Raw genomic sequence first — 16,143 nt, 5'->3', positions numbered from 1 at the left:
AGCTGTTACACTGTAACCTGTTTCCTCTGCTAATAGCTTCCTGTTTCTTCACATAATGTGTGGCACATTCGACCGAAGCTGGAAACTGCGTGGATGGATTCAGCAAAATGTCTTAACAGGAATATCAAGAAGTAAAACTTTGAAGCATGATATTATTGTAATTGCCAATTCATCTCACAAATTTATAATATAACCACTTAAATACGCCAGTTTAAAATTTACCCCAGCAGACCACTGCAATTTTCATAAAAACTGGGAAAATGTCTTTCGTCTGCCACACAAAATTGGGACTTTCTTTACTCCATATACAGAGGGAACATTATTTCAACAAACACAAAACATAGAACTAGGTTCTTAGGAAAGGAAGAATTTATTGACTAAACTACAGCTAACAAATAATTGAGGTTTATGAAAACAGTGGAACACAAACACGGTCAGTCATACAGCGCAAAAAGGAGGAAGCACAACCGAGAGAATGACATGTCTAACTAGAATCCACGCAATACCGAGAATTGGGATGGAATTTGTGGTGGGCAAAACACATCGGTGGCGTTATTCTAAAAACGCAAGGCCAGCCGCACGTGGACGTGAAGTCAAGTTTTTCATCCGGGGAAAGTCCAGATAAGAGTTGTTCCGGGAACGGGCCAGGAACAATTTCAGGCAGCCTTGAAAGTCATGGAGCTACAATTGTAATGTCTTATTTGGCAGAGCCAATCAATGAATGGTATGGGAGGGGTAGCAGAATTTGGCGCGACACCACAGTATCTGTCCATTTGCTATAGTGCTCCTCCCTATTATGGCCACCAACTCCTTCACGACCAGCCCAGTTAAAAATACATACACACACATATATATATATATATATATATCTTTTGACGTCTATGCACGTCACTGGCAATGAATGAGTCGAAATACAGACTAAATATAAAACTCCTCAGGTAAAATTTTTGAAATGCTTCATAACCCAAAGTTCAGACCCCTTGGCACGACAGGAATTGAACATGCATCATCATAGTCTCAGGAAAATGGAACTTTTCAAAACAAAATTAGCAAGCAAAAGGTTTCTCGACAGTGTGCACAACCAAATGTTGGCTCAAATGGCTCGTATGGTCAAATCATTTTTGACAACTGAACAATAAAAAAAGGTTTCGGTCTCTCGGTAGACTGTTTGTTGCCGCGTTCTTCGCCGTCAAGAGTTCCGAGTAGTCATCACAGAAACGCCGTTGTCACGGGGATCATCTTCAGACGAGTCCGACGTCAAGTCCGAATCCGACAGCGGAGCCAAGAGGCCCTCAGGTCTGGATTGTACGCCTTCACCGTGATCTCCCTTCTCTTCCGTCGTCACGTACCCGCTTGGACGAGCGGAGGTCGGCCCTTTGTGTACTCGCATGTGTGCAACGAGTAATTCCTTACTCACAAAGGTTTTCGGACAAACTGAGCAGTTAAGAGATTTGACACTCAGGAGGAGTTTAGTCACACCTGCGCGATTGAGCGCTTTCTTTCCAGTTTGTGTTTTCGTGTGATCGTCCAAATATGCCTTGCGGACAAACATCTCCCCGTTTTCTGAGCACTTCTTGTTCGTGTCCAAAGATCCTTTGCCCCCATTGTCGGAGTCAGAAGAGTCTGAAGTCACGTCATCCTTGTCCGCCGCCGGTGGCAACTTGTCTGGTTGTGAGCGCGGCTTTTTACCGCCTGACGCAAGGCTTCGACGGGAGCCAGTTTTCTCCTCTTTGTGCGTTTGTAAGTGCGACGTGAGAAAGTCTTGAGTCGTGAAGCTTTTCGAGCAAACCGAGCAGTTGAAATATTTATCGGCCTCGGACGGTTTAGGGACCGGTGCCGACTTGTTTGGGAGCGAATGAAGCTTTTTACTTTCCGACACGCGGCGTTGACTTGAGCTGGTGGAGGCTACCGCTTTCTCCTCGGTGTGCGTCCGTTCGTGCGACTTGAGAAAGTCTCTCGTCGTGAAGATTTTTGGACAAAACGAGCAGGTGAAATATTTCTCAACCTCGCTCAGTTTAGTAACTGTTGCCAACTTGTCCGGCTGAGAATGGAGATTTTTATTTTCTGTCGTCCCGTGTTGAGGAGAGATACTGGAGGTCACCGGTTCCTCTTTGTTGTGCTGCGCTTGTACGTGTGACATGAGGAGATCTCGGCTCGAGAAGTTTTTCATACAAATTGAGCAGCTCAAAGATCGAACAGCGTCAGACGGTTTGGCGACCGGCATCAACTTGTCGGGTTGGGAGTGAAGCTTTTGCCTTTCTGTCACCGCGAGTTGACCAGAGCTCGTGGAGGCCGCCGGTTTCTCCTCGTTGTGCGTTCTTTCGTGTGACATGAGGAAGTCTCTAGTCATGAAAGTTTTTGGACAAAACGAGCAGGCGAAATATTCATCGGCGCCGGATGGTTTAGCGACTGGTGCCGACTTGTCTGGTAGTGACCGAAGCTTTTTGCTTTTCGACACCACGCGTTGACCAGAGCCAGCGGAGGCCACCGGTTTCTCTTCTTCGTGCGCTCGCATGTGTGGGATGAGGAGGTCTCCGCTCGTGAAGCTTTTCGTACAAACCGAGCGGGGGAAAGATTCGACTCCGTCGGATGGTTTAGTAACCGGTGACAACTTGTCTGGTTGTGACTGAAGGTGGTTGCTTTTACCTTCTGTCACCACGTGTTCACCCGAGCTAGCGGACGCAACCGTTTTCTCCTCGGTGTGTGCTTGTCGTATGTGTGATATGAGAAGGTCTCTGCTGGTGAAGCTTTTCGTACAAACCGAGCAGGTGAAAGATTTGGCTCCGTCGGCTGGTTTGGCGCCATTCAAAGGTTGATTTCCAGTGTGTGTTCTCGCATGTCTCTTCAAATCTCTTTTGCGGGAAAATGTTTTGCCGCAGCGAGAACACTTCAACTTCTTTCTCTCCGAAGGTCCTTTGGCGTCCCGTTCGCGATCAGAGGCTGGCGTCACGTTATCCGTATTTGAAACCGGAGCCAAGTGGTCCTGTTGAGGGTGAAGATCGTTCCCGCGTTGTCCGCCGGCTCTTGGTGTCACTTGTTGACTCGAGCTACCGGAGGGGACCGCTTTCTCCTTGGTGTGTGTTCTCAAGTGAGAGTTGAGATTGTCCTGACTCCGGAAGCACTTCTTGCAAACTGAACAGGTAAAAGATCGAACGGCTTCGGACGGTTGAGTGACAGCTGCAGAATTCAAAGGTTTTTTTCCAGTGTGTGTTTTCGCGTGTCTATCCAAATCTTCCCTGCGGGCAAACATTTTGCCGCATTCGCGACACTTCGACTTCTTCTTCGTCTGTTTGGCACGGCGAACGTCATCAATGTTGTCGGAGTCTGAAGCCATGCCTTCCGTGTCAGAGATGGGAGCCAAGTAGTCTGGTGGAGAGTGGGGATCTTCACAGCGCTCCCCATTCGCTTGTGTTGTCTTGCGTTGACTTGTCCTGAGCGTCATCTTCTCCTCGGTCATCGTTTTTTTTGCTGGTGGCTCTCCCCGTTCCTCCGAGGGGACCTCCTCCTCCTCCTCACTATCCTCTGACACAGGACAGACACCTGCATGACACAAATGAATGAAACAAAATGAATGAAAATCTACAGTGTTCTCTAACATATCGCGGTCAATGGGGAGGGGTAACCTGCGATGGAGCGTTGGCTCCCCCCTCGCCTGCGACAACGCAGTGGAGCGAGGGGACGGGGATGCCTTTTAACCCGGCGTGGAGATGAATTCGCCTGTGTGTGCTAACTAGAGGTAAGATCGGGCCAAAAAAATCCAGCCCGACCCGGCCAATTAACTTGATTTGCAGGCCCGAGCCCGAAGCAAACCCGAAATTTCATATATTTCATATTTTATTTGTGAGGACTCGGGAGGAGGAGGGGTGATTTTTGATAAATTAAAGCCTGTCTTTTGTAACGAAATCTAAGCTAAACAAGACTGTATAAACATTTACATCTTTTATATTTCTGTTTCTGCAGCGGGTACATTAACCGACAATTTTCAGAATCTGAGAGAGAAGCCCGGCCCGACCCGAAGCAATGATTGACATTTTAGGCCTGACCCGATCGGGCTTCAGATCACACCTCTAGTGCTAACCGCCTTTGCGTTTACCAAGTCAATCCGGTCTCCCGTCACTCACCTTGTCTTTAACGAGTAACCACACAGAATTAAAAATTAACAAGTGACCACTTCGTTTTTACAGCTGTCGGAATATCAGGTCGTGCGCCCCGTCAAGTGAGGATTGATGATATAAAGTACAGGATCAGATATGAATTGCCTTTAAATTAAGATGTAAAGGCAAGCGCTTGCAGAGCTGGCGGTTATATATTCTTTATTTCACTCTGTCGCCATCTAGTGTTTGAATCCGGAATTTGTTCCCAGGACTTGATCCAATTTAAACCGTAATCTTCGGGGGTGGCGTTGTGTTTTTTTGGGCCTGTCATGGGCAGCATTTTTCATAGCCCCGCTTTGTTCAGCGGAGAGGTCGGTGCTGTTGGACGGTCTGCGGCTGGATGGATGCAAGGCTTGAAGAACCGACGATGAGAAGAAAGGAGCGTCAGCGCAGAGCGCCGATGCGTGTGTGGTACTCGGAGTCGCGGTTTAGAATTGAAGCAGATTATGTGGGACAGGAGATGTGAGCCAATCTCTTTTCGTGAACGGACGCTACAGCTTCGCGTTTGCTTTCAAAACTTAGCTTGTAGCAGACGTGCGCACATTTTCAGCATGACGTCCCTGATCCACTGATGAAAGGACACTTTGATCCTCTCCTCTTTCATTGATAACAGCTTCATACAACTAAGAGGATGCAGAAAAGTGGTTAAGATTGAATTACTGTCTGTGTCTTATGTGTTGGGTTCTATTATTTTGACTTCAAGATGGCGCCGCGAGAGTGGCTGCCTTTACAGCACTGATATATTTTGTTCTTCTACTTCTTCCTTTCATAACTTTGCTGCTGTGAATTGGGAAGTTCTCCATTGTGAGACTAATAAAGGTTTTCTTATCTTGTAGTGTACAAGTAATAATACTATGAGACGATTCATTTGGTTTCACGGTCTGCCCTCCGAGGGAAGATGTAACTCCAACGTGGCTCGCGGCAAAAATGAGCTCGACACCCCTTCCCAACTTCTTTCCGACCACATTCTTGGAAATATGATTGTGCCCCCTAACTGTCACACACCAAAGCCACCAAAGCCATTCTTTGTTGCAAGCATGAGCATAGCTAGAAGAGCGTTAGCATTTCTTCGTTGCGATCATATCTTCATTGAAAGCAGAAGCATTTCTTCGCTGCAAACGATTAATTACTAGCAAACGTATGATAACTTGGAAACAATTATTCCTTCAATAGGCGGAGGGGGGGGGATATTTGCTTAGTCATTATCCCGTTTGCGGTTTCTTTCTTGATTGTCCATAATGCTAATACCCCGGTTTTCACTTGATCATTTTTCACAAGTGACATCTGCTTTCATCAACAACGACGAGCGCGTTGGCTCAAGAAAGCTTACAGTGTGAACCTGAGGATGTGGGGACAACCGTACCTTTTCGCAGTCGAGCACGAGGTTTGAGAACGGCGTCTGGTTCCTCACAACGCCGACGCTTGCGCGCCTCTTCGCTTCGACGGAATTCCTCCTCGTACTCCGCAATCGTCTTCTCGAACAGTTCGAAGATCTCTTCGACGGCCACGTGTAGCTTAAGCTTCACCAACTCCCTCAACATTGTGACTTTACACATGTTTCACGTAAACGTGTGTCTCTTCCTTGACAAAAGCGACGGCGAACAGCTATCCAACCGTCCAAGTTAAGGTAAGGACACAGCGGGCTCCTCTTCTTCTTCGTCCTCGTACTCCTTTGCTTTTAACGGCAGTTCACGGACGATAATAGCTCACTACCGCCACCTACTTTTCTGTACTGAATACTCCATCGACTCAGAGTTTGAACCTGTGTACTTTCATGAAGTAAAATGAAAATTAACTTTACAAACGTGTTCAGATTTTCAAATTATTTCATATAATCCTGTTATTCTAAAAATGTAATAAATATCTAATGAATTTATATTTTACTTCATTAACGACTGTCTTGTGTCCGATGTGTTGTGTTGTTTTTATTTTGACTTCAAAATGGCGCCGCGAGAGTGGCTGCCTTTCCAGCAGCTCCGATATTTTGTTGTTCTACTTCTTCCTTTCATATCTTTTCTTATCTTATTACATGTCACTTTTCCACTGTGTAATTATGAAATGACTGTTTCAATACATTTCACATTTACAATTTTCATTTTATTCCATTGTAAAAAAAAAATTTATTCAATGCAAAATTATTTTATTCACACATAATTTCTCTGTTCCTCACGTATTTGACCATGGATTATTTGTTCAACAAGAGCTTGGGGTGGTTGTTTTTGGTCTGTCTTCCACAACGTTAAAAAGTGACTTGAGGGAGGCGCATTCTTTGAAATGCAAACACAGTGGTCAGCTGACTTCGAAGCCTTTCAGTTAGTGTGTATTAAAAAAACAACAACAACATGATGACGAAAAGAAATAAACTGTTTGTTGTGGCACAACGTGGCAATACACTGAAGGTGCAAAACTCAAAATTCTGTCTGCTGCATTTGGAGGTTGCATTTGGAGGTATAATTGCAGCAGTACCAGCTGCACCTTGCATGTAAGCTGATGACGTAAGACCAACACACAATCACAATTAGATTACTTTTCAGAATCATCCAGACCTAGTTTATGGGCCGATCTGCCACATGGAGTATGGTGGGTACGCTGACCAATCACAGCTACTGCACATGATGTCTGTGGTCGTCAGCGTGATCAGTGTCTGAAGAGTACGATATCCTATCGTCCATATCTGTAAGTGGAGCAAAGTTTTGTGGTTGTGTCTGGAGCTCTTCACATTGTTCTTCATCAGCTTCTGTTGTCACGTGTTGAGCGGATTTGCCGCAGCTCAAAGCTTTCTCCTCAGTGTGACTTCTCATGTGTATTCTCAGATATGACCTTCGAGAGAAACCCTTGGCACACAAGGAGCAGGTGAAAGGTTTCTCACCAGTGTGGGTCCTGGTGTGATTCATCATGTCGTACTTCTCCCGGAAACTTTTCCCGCAAAACGAACAGGAAAAGGGTCTCTCGCCGGTGTGAATGGCCGTGTGTCTCTTCACGTGAAGCTTCGTGTGGAATCTTCTGTCGCAGTACGAACACGCAAAAGGTTTCTCTCCGGTGTGCGTTCTCATGTGGGTGATCAGATTGCCCTTCTGGCCAAACATTTTCCCGCATTTGGAGCAGCCGAACTGAACGGTCGTCACGTGGCAGGTCGAGCCGTTGCTCGGCTCGTAATGGGTTGCCATGTGTCTTTTCATGTTGGCCTTCAAGGAGAAGCCTTTGGTGCATACGGTGCACCTAAACGGTTTCTCTCCACTGTGTGTCCTCATGTGCCTGTTCAAAGCTCCTTTGTGGACAAACCTTTTCCCACATTCGGAGCAGTTGGAGTGCTTGTTGTCAGCGTGACGCATCCTATGACCTTCGGAGCTTTTCTTCAAAGGTTCTTTGGTGCGGTCGCTGTGATCGGTGTCGGAAGAGTGTGACATCATGTCGTCCATATCAGACAGTTTAGCTAATTGATCTGGTTGTGATTGTGGGCCTGTGTAGCATTCCCCTACCGTGATGTGTTGATCTAACTTCTCACTTTGACTGTGACGAAGTTGTGAGGACTGACCGTCATCCTCTTCACTCTTTACATGGGCGCCTGTCAAAGTGAACGCAGTGACATCATTCTCCTCCAGCAAGGGAAGCTGCTCCTTATTCTGACTGCTCCATATGTCCTCCTCCTCTTTAATGTGGTGTGGCTCTGGTGGCTGTTCCTGCGGCTCAGAGGGAACAATATCTTCATCTGGATGCTCCACCAACACCTTCTGCACGTCTGCATGACAAGCAGAATGCTCACATGATTAAGAAAGGGGACATTTGTGTCAATATATACTTTATTTAAAAAATTAAATTAAAGATACTGAATGTGGAAATTCAAGTGTCACAGCAGTACAGTGTGACGAAAAAAATAAAAGTAATGTAGGAAATAAGAAAAACGATTTTTGAAATAATTTGAAAGCATCATGACTCACGTACCACTGTGGCAAACCAATAAGATACAGGACTGTGATTGAGATATCTACGGAAAGCCCACTAGAACAAATTCAATCGTATTTTTAAAAAAACAAAGCAACTACTGTATAATAATCAGTCATACAAAAAAGGGCTGGGCGTTACCTATAAGCAATTTTTAAAAAAAATACTTAAAGAATCTTCCAAACTAAATAAGTGCACAAACCTGCCTCCTGTGAAACAACATCAGACGTGTAAACGATAGTCAGTAATTCGCGTTGCCGCTCGTTCTCCTCTTTTGTTCGACAAAGTTCTTCCTCGTAGTCCGCTATCGTTCGCTCAAATAGTTCAAATATCTCCTCTAAAGCCAAGTTTAACCGTTGCGTCACCAACTTTCTCAGAATTCGGACTTTACACATTTTAGCCTTCGCGATTGCGACCTACAGCTAACAAGTTTAGCTCCGACGTCGTGAGTACTACTGCGCATGCGTTGAGAGCTCGCCATATTTAAAAGGTATCTACGGTAAGCCATTGGGGACAAACTATTACTGTACTGAACTGAGGTCAATTTATATATAGTATTGATGATAACAGTAATATAAGATGGCATGGGAAACGTTCAAAAGTGTAATCGAATGAAATAAAATATATTTGATATTTTTCCCTTGAAATTGTGGAATGTTTCAAATTTTTACTCCACGTTTGTTTGAGTTTTGATGCATGACTGTATCCTACAATGATATGAAGCATTTTGCACACACACACACACACACACACGCACACACACACACACACACACACACACACACACACACTCAAAAAGATGATTTTGAAAGAGAAGGTATGGGAAAAGAGGGTGGTTTTGAACCCGAATTTAAAAGCATTTACAATTTGTTGGTATGTTTTGAATCTTTAATAATTAAAATTATTCACTCTGATAATAAAGGATGCCAGCAAATCGGGGGACCGTATTATACACAAGTACATAGACAAAAAAAAAAATGCTTGCATGCCTATTTTTTTTAAATTTTTTTGGTGGGGACATGTATTTTACACAAGTGTGTGTTATTTGCAGGATTTTACGGTAATTATGAACATCATAGCTGTGTCTCTGGTCGATGTAAAAAGTCTGTTCATGAAAAATCAAGAGTGTTGCACATCACCCAAGTTAATCGCTCAACAAAAGTGATTGGGATCTCGCTTCCGGTGCATTTAAATCTATGCCGCTGACACACTTGTGTCTGGTCACCTGGTACTTATACGTGAACCTCTTATCGCACGCGTTGCAACCGAACGGCTTCTCCCCGGTGTGTGTCCTCATGTGTATCATCACATACTTTTTACTGGAGAATCTTTTATGGCAAACTGGGCAGGTGAAATTCCCCCCCGTGTGCGTTCTCATGTGTAACACCATATGGTCCTTGCGGGAGAAACCCTTGCGGCAAATTGAGCACGTAAAGGGTTTCTCGCCCATATGCGTTCTCATGTGCAGTACCATTTCGCACTTATCTCGGAAGCTGTTTGCGCACACGCCGCAGGAGACGGAAGTCTCGCCCGTGTGGATCATCATGTGTCTTTTCATGTGCTCCTTGAAAGAGAAACTTTTTGCGCAAATGGAGCAAGCAAAAGGTTTTTCTCTGGTGTGCGTTGTCATGTGTCGGTTCAAACTTCCCATGCGGCCGAACATTTTCCCGCATTCGGAGCACATGAACTTCTTGGGATTACAGTCGGGTTCTTCGGCGTCGTCGCCGTGCTCGCTTGCGGAAGAGTGTGACATGGCGTCGTCCAGGTCTGATAGCGGAGCGGGGTTGTCTCGTTGTGAGCGAGGAGCGTGAGAGTGTTCTCCGCCAGCTTTCGTTGTCGCTGGTGGGCTGGAGGAAATTGGTAACTCAGGAGCGTGGGTTCTCATGTGTGTCATCATTTTGTACCTGTCTCTGAATCTTTTAGGGCAAAATAAACAGGAAAAGGGTTTCTCCCCGGTGTGTATTCGCATGTGGCGGTCCCTGTGATGCTTTAAAGAGAATATTTTCGAGCAAAACGAGCAAGCAAATGGTTTCTCTCCGGTGTGCGTCCTCATGTGTCGGTTCAAAGTTCCCTTCCGACTGAAGGTCTTGCCGCATTCGGAGCAGTTGAAGAGTCTGTCGTCGTGATGGGCAGCGGCACCTTTGCCGTCGGTAAAACGCTTCAAACGTCCTTTGGCGTCGTCGCTGTGATCCGTCTCGGATGATGTGACGTCACGCTCGTCCATGTCGGACAGTGGCGCGCTGCTGGAGTGTGCCTGTGGTGCTTCGCCGGCATATTTGTTCTCCTCACTTTGACTGCAGTGAAGTTGGTAAGAGTGAGCTCTCTTTTCATTCACTTCACGTTTCACAGGGGAATCAGCGAGCGCTAAGGTGGTGACATTTGCCTCCTTCAGACCTACAAGCTGCCCCCCATCCTGACTGCTCCACACGTCTTCTTCTTCCTCTTTAATGTGGGGGGGCTCTGCTGGCTCTAGCTGGGGTTCAGGGAGATGATCCTCTCCCAAATGGTGAGTATCTGCAGAAGAGAAAGATTGTGAGTGACGTCCACGGATGGGCGCGTAACAAACAGATACTAGGGATCAGTATCTGAATATTATTGGCCTTAATTCAATGTATCGGGCTGCTGATGCCAGCCACTGATACTGGCGTGCATGATTGATAGTTGGGGTTTTTTCTATGTGAATTGTTAACTCATAATCCGATGCTAAGAGATACAGAAAAAGGACAAAATACATTATAAAGTCGTTTCATTGCGATATAAAAGCTGTGACGAATTAAAACGACATGTTCAATCTCGCTGTTCAGTCGAGTCTATAATGTTGACAAGTTTAGATGATGGTTTATCTACCATGCGCGTCACATCATTTCCGTGTCAGTATTGACTAATTTGGAAAAGTGATAGGAAATTATGTTTTTATGACACTGTAACACTTAATTTGGGCTTGATATAGCCCTGGACGTGTTTTTATATATACGTGTTCGCGCCCACCGCAAACAATGAGAACTCGCAACCAGACGACTTAGCGAAAGGCGGCGGTGTTAAATGATCAAATAGAAGAATAGCTGGTGCACGACAAAAGACGAAAACGTAAACAAACCGGCTTTGTCTAGCCCCGACTGAGGCGTGAAAACAGCGTCCAGTAGTTCGCGTTGCCGCTCGTTCTCCTCTTTCGATCGACAAAGTTCCTCCTCGTACTCCGCTATTGTCTTCTCAAACAGTTCGAATATCTCTTCCACGGCCACGTTTAGTCGCCGTTCCACCAACTCTCGCAGCATTTGCACTTTGCACATTTTTGTTTTCCACAGTCACGCTAGCTCGCTGCTGAGAGACGCGATGCTAACTTCCGTTGTTTTCTTCTTCGGTGGTTTTGAGGTAGCGAGCCCTTGTTAGCCGTGTTACAATGCTGCCAACGCTGTGTTTCATCCTTTTTCGTTGGATTTTTATTGTTTTGAAAAAGTTGAAGTGGTAAAGCCACAGAAGTGTTACTTTTTGTAATCTGATTTGGTAATCTGATTTATGAATTACTGATATATGAATTACTGACAGACGATGTTAATGCCTCACTTGTTTGGTAGAATTTTGTGAAGACTTAAAAGACCCCAAGTCAAAATGTTCATTCAGTAAAGTAACAATTCTAACTGAAGTACATAATCTGTCCTTCATAATAATTCATGCTTCATTCATCTTTATTTTAGCCCAAACCTATGAAATGAAAACATTTATAAATAATAAACATTATAATGGTTCTTGTAATTCAGATTAACGTATTGCTTGTGTTTGTTAAAAAAAATAGGATAGAGGATGTTGACAAAAATAATTGCAAATTATTGCAATATTGAAGGCAAAAAAAAATCGCAATTCGATTATTTTTCTAAATCGTTCAGCCCTTCTCATAAATCAAAGCACCTGTGAGTGACTGTACTAAAAGTAAAATAACATGTATTAGACAAAGGAACATTCTGATGTGATTATGATAGTCGTTTATTATGACCATTACGATCACGGAGTGATACACAAAGTGTCGGATCTTCACTTGAAAGTCACATTTAAAGTCTTGCGTTGTCATTACTGTTGTTTTTGTCCCGAGTACACACGTGATTGTTGAGCTGGGTCTTAAATGTGAATGTTTTATCACATATGTCACAACTGAACAGTCTCTCCCCGGTGTGCGTCCTCATGTGTATCATGACATAAGCTTTACTGGAGAAGTTTTTCGCACACACGGTGCAGGTAAAAGGTTTCCCTGCTGTGTGTCTCTTCATATGCATCATCAAATATTTTCGGGCCGAGAAACTTTTGGCGCAGACCGAACAGTCGAAAGGCTTCTCGCCTGTGTGCGTCGCCATGTGCGTAATCATCTCCGATTTTCTTGTGAAGCTCCTGTTGCAAACGTCGCAGCTGAAAGGTTTCTCCCCAGTGTGTGTCCTGGTGTGTATCTTCAAATGCGCTTTTGTCGAGAAACGTTTTCCACAAACTGAGCAGGCAAATGGTTTCTCCTGGGAGTGTGTCCTCATGTGGGCCATCATGTATTTCTTCACGGAGAACGTTTTGTCACACACAGCGCACTTGAAGGGTTTCTCGCCCGTGTGCGTCAAAACGTGAGTGGTCATTTCTGACTTCCTGGAGAAGGTCCGAGCACAAACTGTGCAGCTGAAAGGTTTTTCACCCGTGTGTATCCTCATGTGTCTGTTCAAAGTGAACTTCTGGACAAAGGCTTTCCCGCATTCAGAGCAGATAAACGGATTGACATCACCATGAGCGCTTTTAAGAGTTTTTTTGATGTCATCACCGTGGTCTGTGTCAGAAGACTGTGATATCCTGTTGCCCAAAGCTGATATTGGAGCACAGTCGTCTGGGTGTGATCCTCCACAATTTTGACTTGAGCTGCTGCCTGTGTTCTCCTCGCTGTGATGAAGCTGTGAGGACTGAGCTTGGGCATCTTCACTGTTCACAGCAACACCAGTCAACATGACTGCAGTAACGTCAGTCTCCCCATCCAGTTTGCTCCACATGTCCTCTTCTGATTTGTCTTCTTCTTTAACATCCACATTGGAGCCCCATTCTTTCTGCTTATGGTCAGAGGGAACCTCATCTTGAGGCTCAACGAGCACCTGTTGAATGTCTACAGGCACAGACACAAACACAAACATTGTAAGAATCTGTCCAAGAAGGATTTGAGGCCAATTTGTCAAAGCAAACATTGTTAAACGATGAAGTAACTCATAATTTTAAAACCTCGGGTCTGTCGATTTTTTGGGTGTGTGAAAAATGAGCTTTTGACCATGTGAGCAACAGCAAACAAACCTGCTCTCTGTAGCCCAGCCCGAGGCTTGTAAACAGAGTCCAGTAATTCGCGTTGTCGCTCGGTCTCCTCTTTGCTTCGACAAAGTTCCTCCTCATACTCTGCTATCGTTCTTTCGAATAGTTCGAATATCTCTTCGAGCGCCACGTTTAGTCGCTGCTTCACCAACGTTCTCAACATTCGGACTTTGCACATTTTAACGTCGTAGCGATGTGTCACTAACTACAAACTAGGATACTTATTTTCCTCGGTGTGTGTCACCGCGAGTCGCGTGTGTCACCACGAGTCATGTGTCGCATATTTATGACGTCTCTACCACAGCATGGCTAATAGCTGGCAATAAACGTAATTTAATTTTATCAGATATCACATGCAATGAAAAATAAACCGTTTAGTTAAGTTTTAGATTAGCAAGCAGGTATTAATGGATTTTCACCCCCAAACAGAGTCCGTTAAATTATTTCCGTTTTTCCTCTCTGAACAAATGGGTCTCTTCCCGCTACCCGTTGCTTCACGATGATTGGTCGATGGGAAAAGAAGATGGCGCTGCCCGCGAAGTAACATAAATGAGCGAGTTCTGTTCTTGATAGAAAAAGTCAAAACGAAGTTCTTTCTCGTATCTCATCTCACTAATCAAAATTTACTCTGGACGTAACGTTGGAGGAGAATAAAGGTAAGATTGCTCAGTTCACTCGACTAAAACTTGATTTAAACTCAGAAAATTGTACATGTATGGTCTTCTCAATTGGAAAACTGTCACCCTCAGTTCACACATCGATTGTTTTTACCTGATTTAATAAAGGACAGCGAAGTTAAAAATTAAAAGAACCGCGGCAACAGTTTTTCTTACACTACGGCTGGCGAGATGGATCTAGCCAGCCTTGCAAATACTGTAGAATAATAGAAGAGAACTGATCGTGTAATACTTCTCTTGTTTTGTTTTGTTTTGTTTTGCATCACTTAGCCCAAACGATGCCTGCCTTCCGGCAAGTCGGAGAGAAGCAGCTTCCCAACCCCGTGCTCTGTATGGCTTGGTCGCCCAAAAGAGATCTCATCGCTCTGGCCAGCACAACTGGAGAGGTACGCATAAGGAAGCATTGAAATATGGATGTTGTACTGTGCTGTGTTTTCGTGATGTCTCTGGTCTATATATATTTTTGTAGTTGCTGTTGCACCGCTTGGCCAGCTTCCATCGAGTTTGGAGCCTGGCGCCCAGCGAGCACATCGGAAAAGAGATCACCTCACTCGCCTGGAGACCTGATGGCAAAAGTGAGCGATGCTTGTGTCGCTCTACTGTTAAGTCCAATGTTAGGTTTAATTTACTTTTGTTTGATGTGTCAGTTTTACTGTAAACTTCAACTGGGATTGGCAGAACCATCTTGATGCCATTTCATAGAGTCATAGTTTTGTCATCAGCTTTTGTTTTTATTTTGTTTTGACTTTGTATTTCTAATTTAGTTAGGTTTACGTGTTTTTTTTTTTTTTTGCGTGACTTGACTAGTTTTATTGATGGAGAATGCTTACTTTTATTTGAGTTTATATTAGTTTTAGTGTTAGTTTACTTTTGGTGGTGTTGGTCAGATGCGGTATTTGGAAAACTGGTGACGAATTTCTGCCCCTTTTCTTCTCCTGATCGGTTAGTTCTGGCCTTCAGCCTTGGAGACACCAAGCAGGTGGTGTTGTGCAGTGTGGAGAAAGCGGAGATCCTGCATGTCTTCCACACCCAGAAACCCGTCAGCTGCATGCACTGGATGGAGGTGACAGAGGAATGCAGGTAGGCGATTTTTTTGAGGGTCCTCAAAGGATAATCCATTCAAGAGACTTACAAATTAGAAAATATTCCTGTTTTGCCTTCATGTTAATGCGCCCCAGCGCCCTCGGATCCTTTTATCAGTCAGAGGATGAGTCCAAGCTGTTTCTGCCCAAACTAGCCTCCCTCCCCAAGAGGTAAGACAAATAGATCACAAACACCATTTGCTCGGGTTACCTGATCTCACTTTTTTTTGTTCTCCAGCTACAGCACAACATCCAAGCTCTTCAGGTGAAGCCATTTTCAACACTCGTTTTAAAGCATCCTTCAAATATTTGCATGCAGTCATGGTGTGTTTTTTGATGCAGTGAAGAGAAGTCTGACGAGATCATGAACCTCCTCGGAGAAGTCAGGTAACTTGCTGTGTTGCGAAGCGAAATACTGCTGTTGAATTTGTTGTCCGTTTTTAAAATATGTTTGTTCCTACGTAGGCTGAACATACTCGTCCTCGGAGGAGATGCCGGTCAGGTGGAGCTTTACGCCTACGGGATGTACAAGATTGCAACGTTAGCCGGAGTGAGACATTTTCAAATGTGCTGGAATGAACTTAAACCGGAAGAGTGGACCTCGGGGATTCCAATCTAACCCGATCTCTGACTTGACCACGCAGGTTTCCGGAAGCTGTCGCACTCTCAGTCTGGCCAGTGACCTCAAGTCCCTGGCCGTCATCACGGAGGTGAAGTCTGCCGAGGACCACGCAGAGATTTGTTTCGTTCAGGTGAGAACGGTTACGGGGGACATTGTCATTTTTTTTGGCGGGTTTTTACGACTGATCGTCGGTTCACGTCCATCCCGACATGCAATGTTTCAAGGCGTTTCAAAGGCCTCCCAAGTACGGGCGCATCGCGGCATCGGTACAAATTTGGGTTTGCGTGGCTGCCGTGACGCCCCCCCCCCCCCCCTGGTTTCAGATAACCGCATCCCCTTGGGTCTAC

The 16,143-nt window shown here is 44.9% G+C and overlaps 3 protein-coding genes across 7 annotated transcripts in view; 1 reads left to right on the top strand and 2 right to left on the bottom strand.

Annotated features, from left to right (window-relative positions):
- Positions 1–358: 358 nt before the first annotated feature.
- On the bottom strand, positions 359–5,816 carry LOC109529746 (zinc finger protein Xfin-like). Of its 4 annotated transcripts, XM_019893178.1 has the most exons (3): positions 5,485–5,815; positions 2,279–3,540; positions 359–2,233 (listed from the first exon to the last, which is right to left on the bottom strand). In XM_019893178.1, exons 1-3 carry the CDS (start codon positions 5,708–5,710, stop codon positions 1,190–1,192), a joined length of 2,532 nt encoding a protein of 843 aa, XP_019748737.1. In that variant the 5' UTR covers positions 5,711–5,815; the 3' UTR covers positions 359–1,189. The 4 variants fall into 4 exon arrangements, with proteins under 4 accessions (XP_019748737.1, XP_019748735.1, XP_019748734.1 ...); XM_019893176.1 differs by having other exon boundaries at positions 359–3,540; positions 5,494–5,816; XM_019893175.1 differs by having other exon boundaries at positions 359–3,540.
- Positions 5,817–6,681: 865 nt separating this feature from the next.
- LOC109529714 (zinc finger protein Xfin-like) lies at positions 6,682–13,688 on the bottom strand. The gene is made up of 6 exons (XM_019893126.1): positions 13,401–13,688; positions 12,145–13,218; positions 11,194–11,400; positions 9,244–10,610; positions 8,299–8,512; positions 6,682–7,893 (listed from the first exon to the last, which is right to left on the bottom strand). The coding sequence occupies exons 1-6, from the start codon at positions 13,591–13,593 to the stop codon at positions 6,758–6,760; spliced, it is 4,191 nt and encodes a 1,396-aa protein (XP_019748685.1). The 5' UTR covers positions 13,594–13,688; the 3' UTR covers positions 6,682–6,757.
- A 219-nt stretch (positions 13,689–13,907) lies between these two features.
- anapc4 (anaphase promoting complex subunit 4) overlaps positions 13,908–16,143 on the top strand; it is an 8,124-nt gene continuing 5,888 nt past the window's right edge. For both annotated transcript variants that reach the window (XM_019893138.1, XM_019893137.1), the window contains exons 1-9: positions 13,908–14,071; positions 14,363–14,478; positions 14,562–14,667; positions 15,040–15,172; positions 15,271–15,345; positions 15,413–15,439; positions 15,517–15,561; positions 15,640–15,724; positions 15,819–15,926. In XM_019893138.1, the coding sequence (XP_019748697.1) occupies positions 14,371–14,478; positions 14,562–14,667; positions 15,040–15,172; positions 15,271–15,345; positions 15,413–15,439; positions 15,517–15,561; positions 15,640–15,724; positions 15,819–15,926 (687 nt within the window). In that variant the 5' untranslated portion in view covers positions 13,908–14,071; positions 14,363–14,370. The remainder of the gene's footprint in view (positions 14,072–14,362; positions 14,479–14,561; positions 14,668–15,039; positions 15,173–15,270; positions 15,346–15,412; positions 15,440–15,516; positions 15,562–15,639; positions 15,725–15,818; positions 15,927–16,143) is intronic.

The sequence above is a fragment of the Hippocampus comes genome, unplaced genomic scaffold (assembly GCF_001891065.2).
Source record: "Hippocampus comes isolate QL1 unplaced genomic scaffold, H_comes_QL1_v1.1 scaffold229, whole genome shotgun sequence".
NCBI classification, from domain to species: Eukaryota; Metazoa; Chordata; class Actinopteri; order Syngnathiformes; family Syngnathidae; genus Hippocampus; species Hippocampus comes.
This window is presented reverse-complemented; position numbering and strand designations above follow the sequence as displayed.

Excerpts from the sequence above, each read along its gene's own strand:
- LOC109529746 (XM_019893175.1), bottom strand. The coding sequence starts at position 5,710 with ATGTGTAAAGTCACAATGTTGAGGGAGTTGGTGAAGCTTAAGCTACAC. Across the intron at positions 3,541-5,484 it reads CACATCCTCAGGTTCACACT|GTGTCTGTCCTGTGTCAGAG; the intron begins GTAAGCTTTCTT and ends TGTGTCATGCAG.
- LOC109529714 (XM_019893126.1), bottom strand. The coding sequence starts at position 13,593 with ATGTGCAAAGTCCGAATGTTGAGAACGTTGGTGAAGCAGCGACTAAAC. Across the intron at positions 13,219-13,400 it reads GGCTGGGCTACAGAGAGCAG|ACATTCAACAGGTGCTCGTT; the intron begins GTTTGTTTGCTG and ends CTGTGCCTGTAG. Across the intron at positions 11,401-12,144 it reads TAATGACAACGCAAGACTTT|TGTGGAAAACAAAAATGTGC; the intron begins AAATGTGACTTT and ends AGCTAGCGTGAC.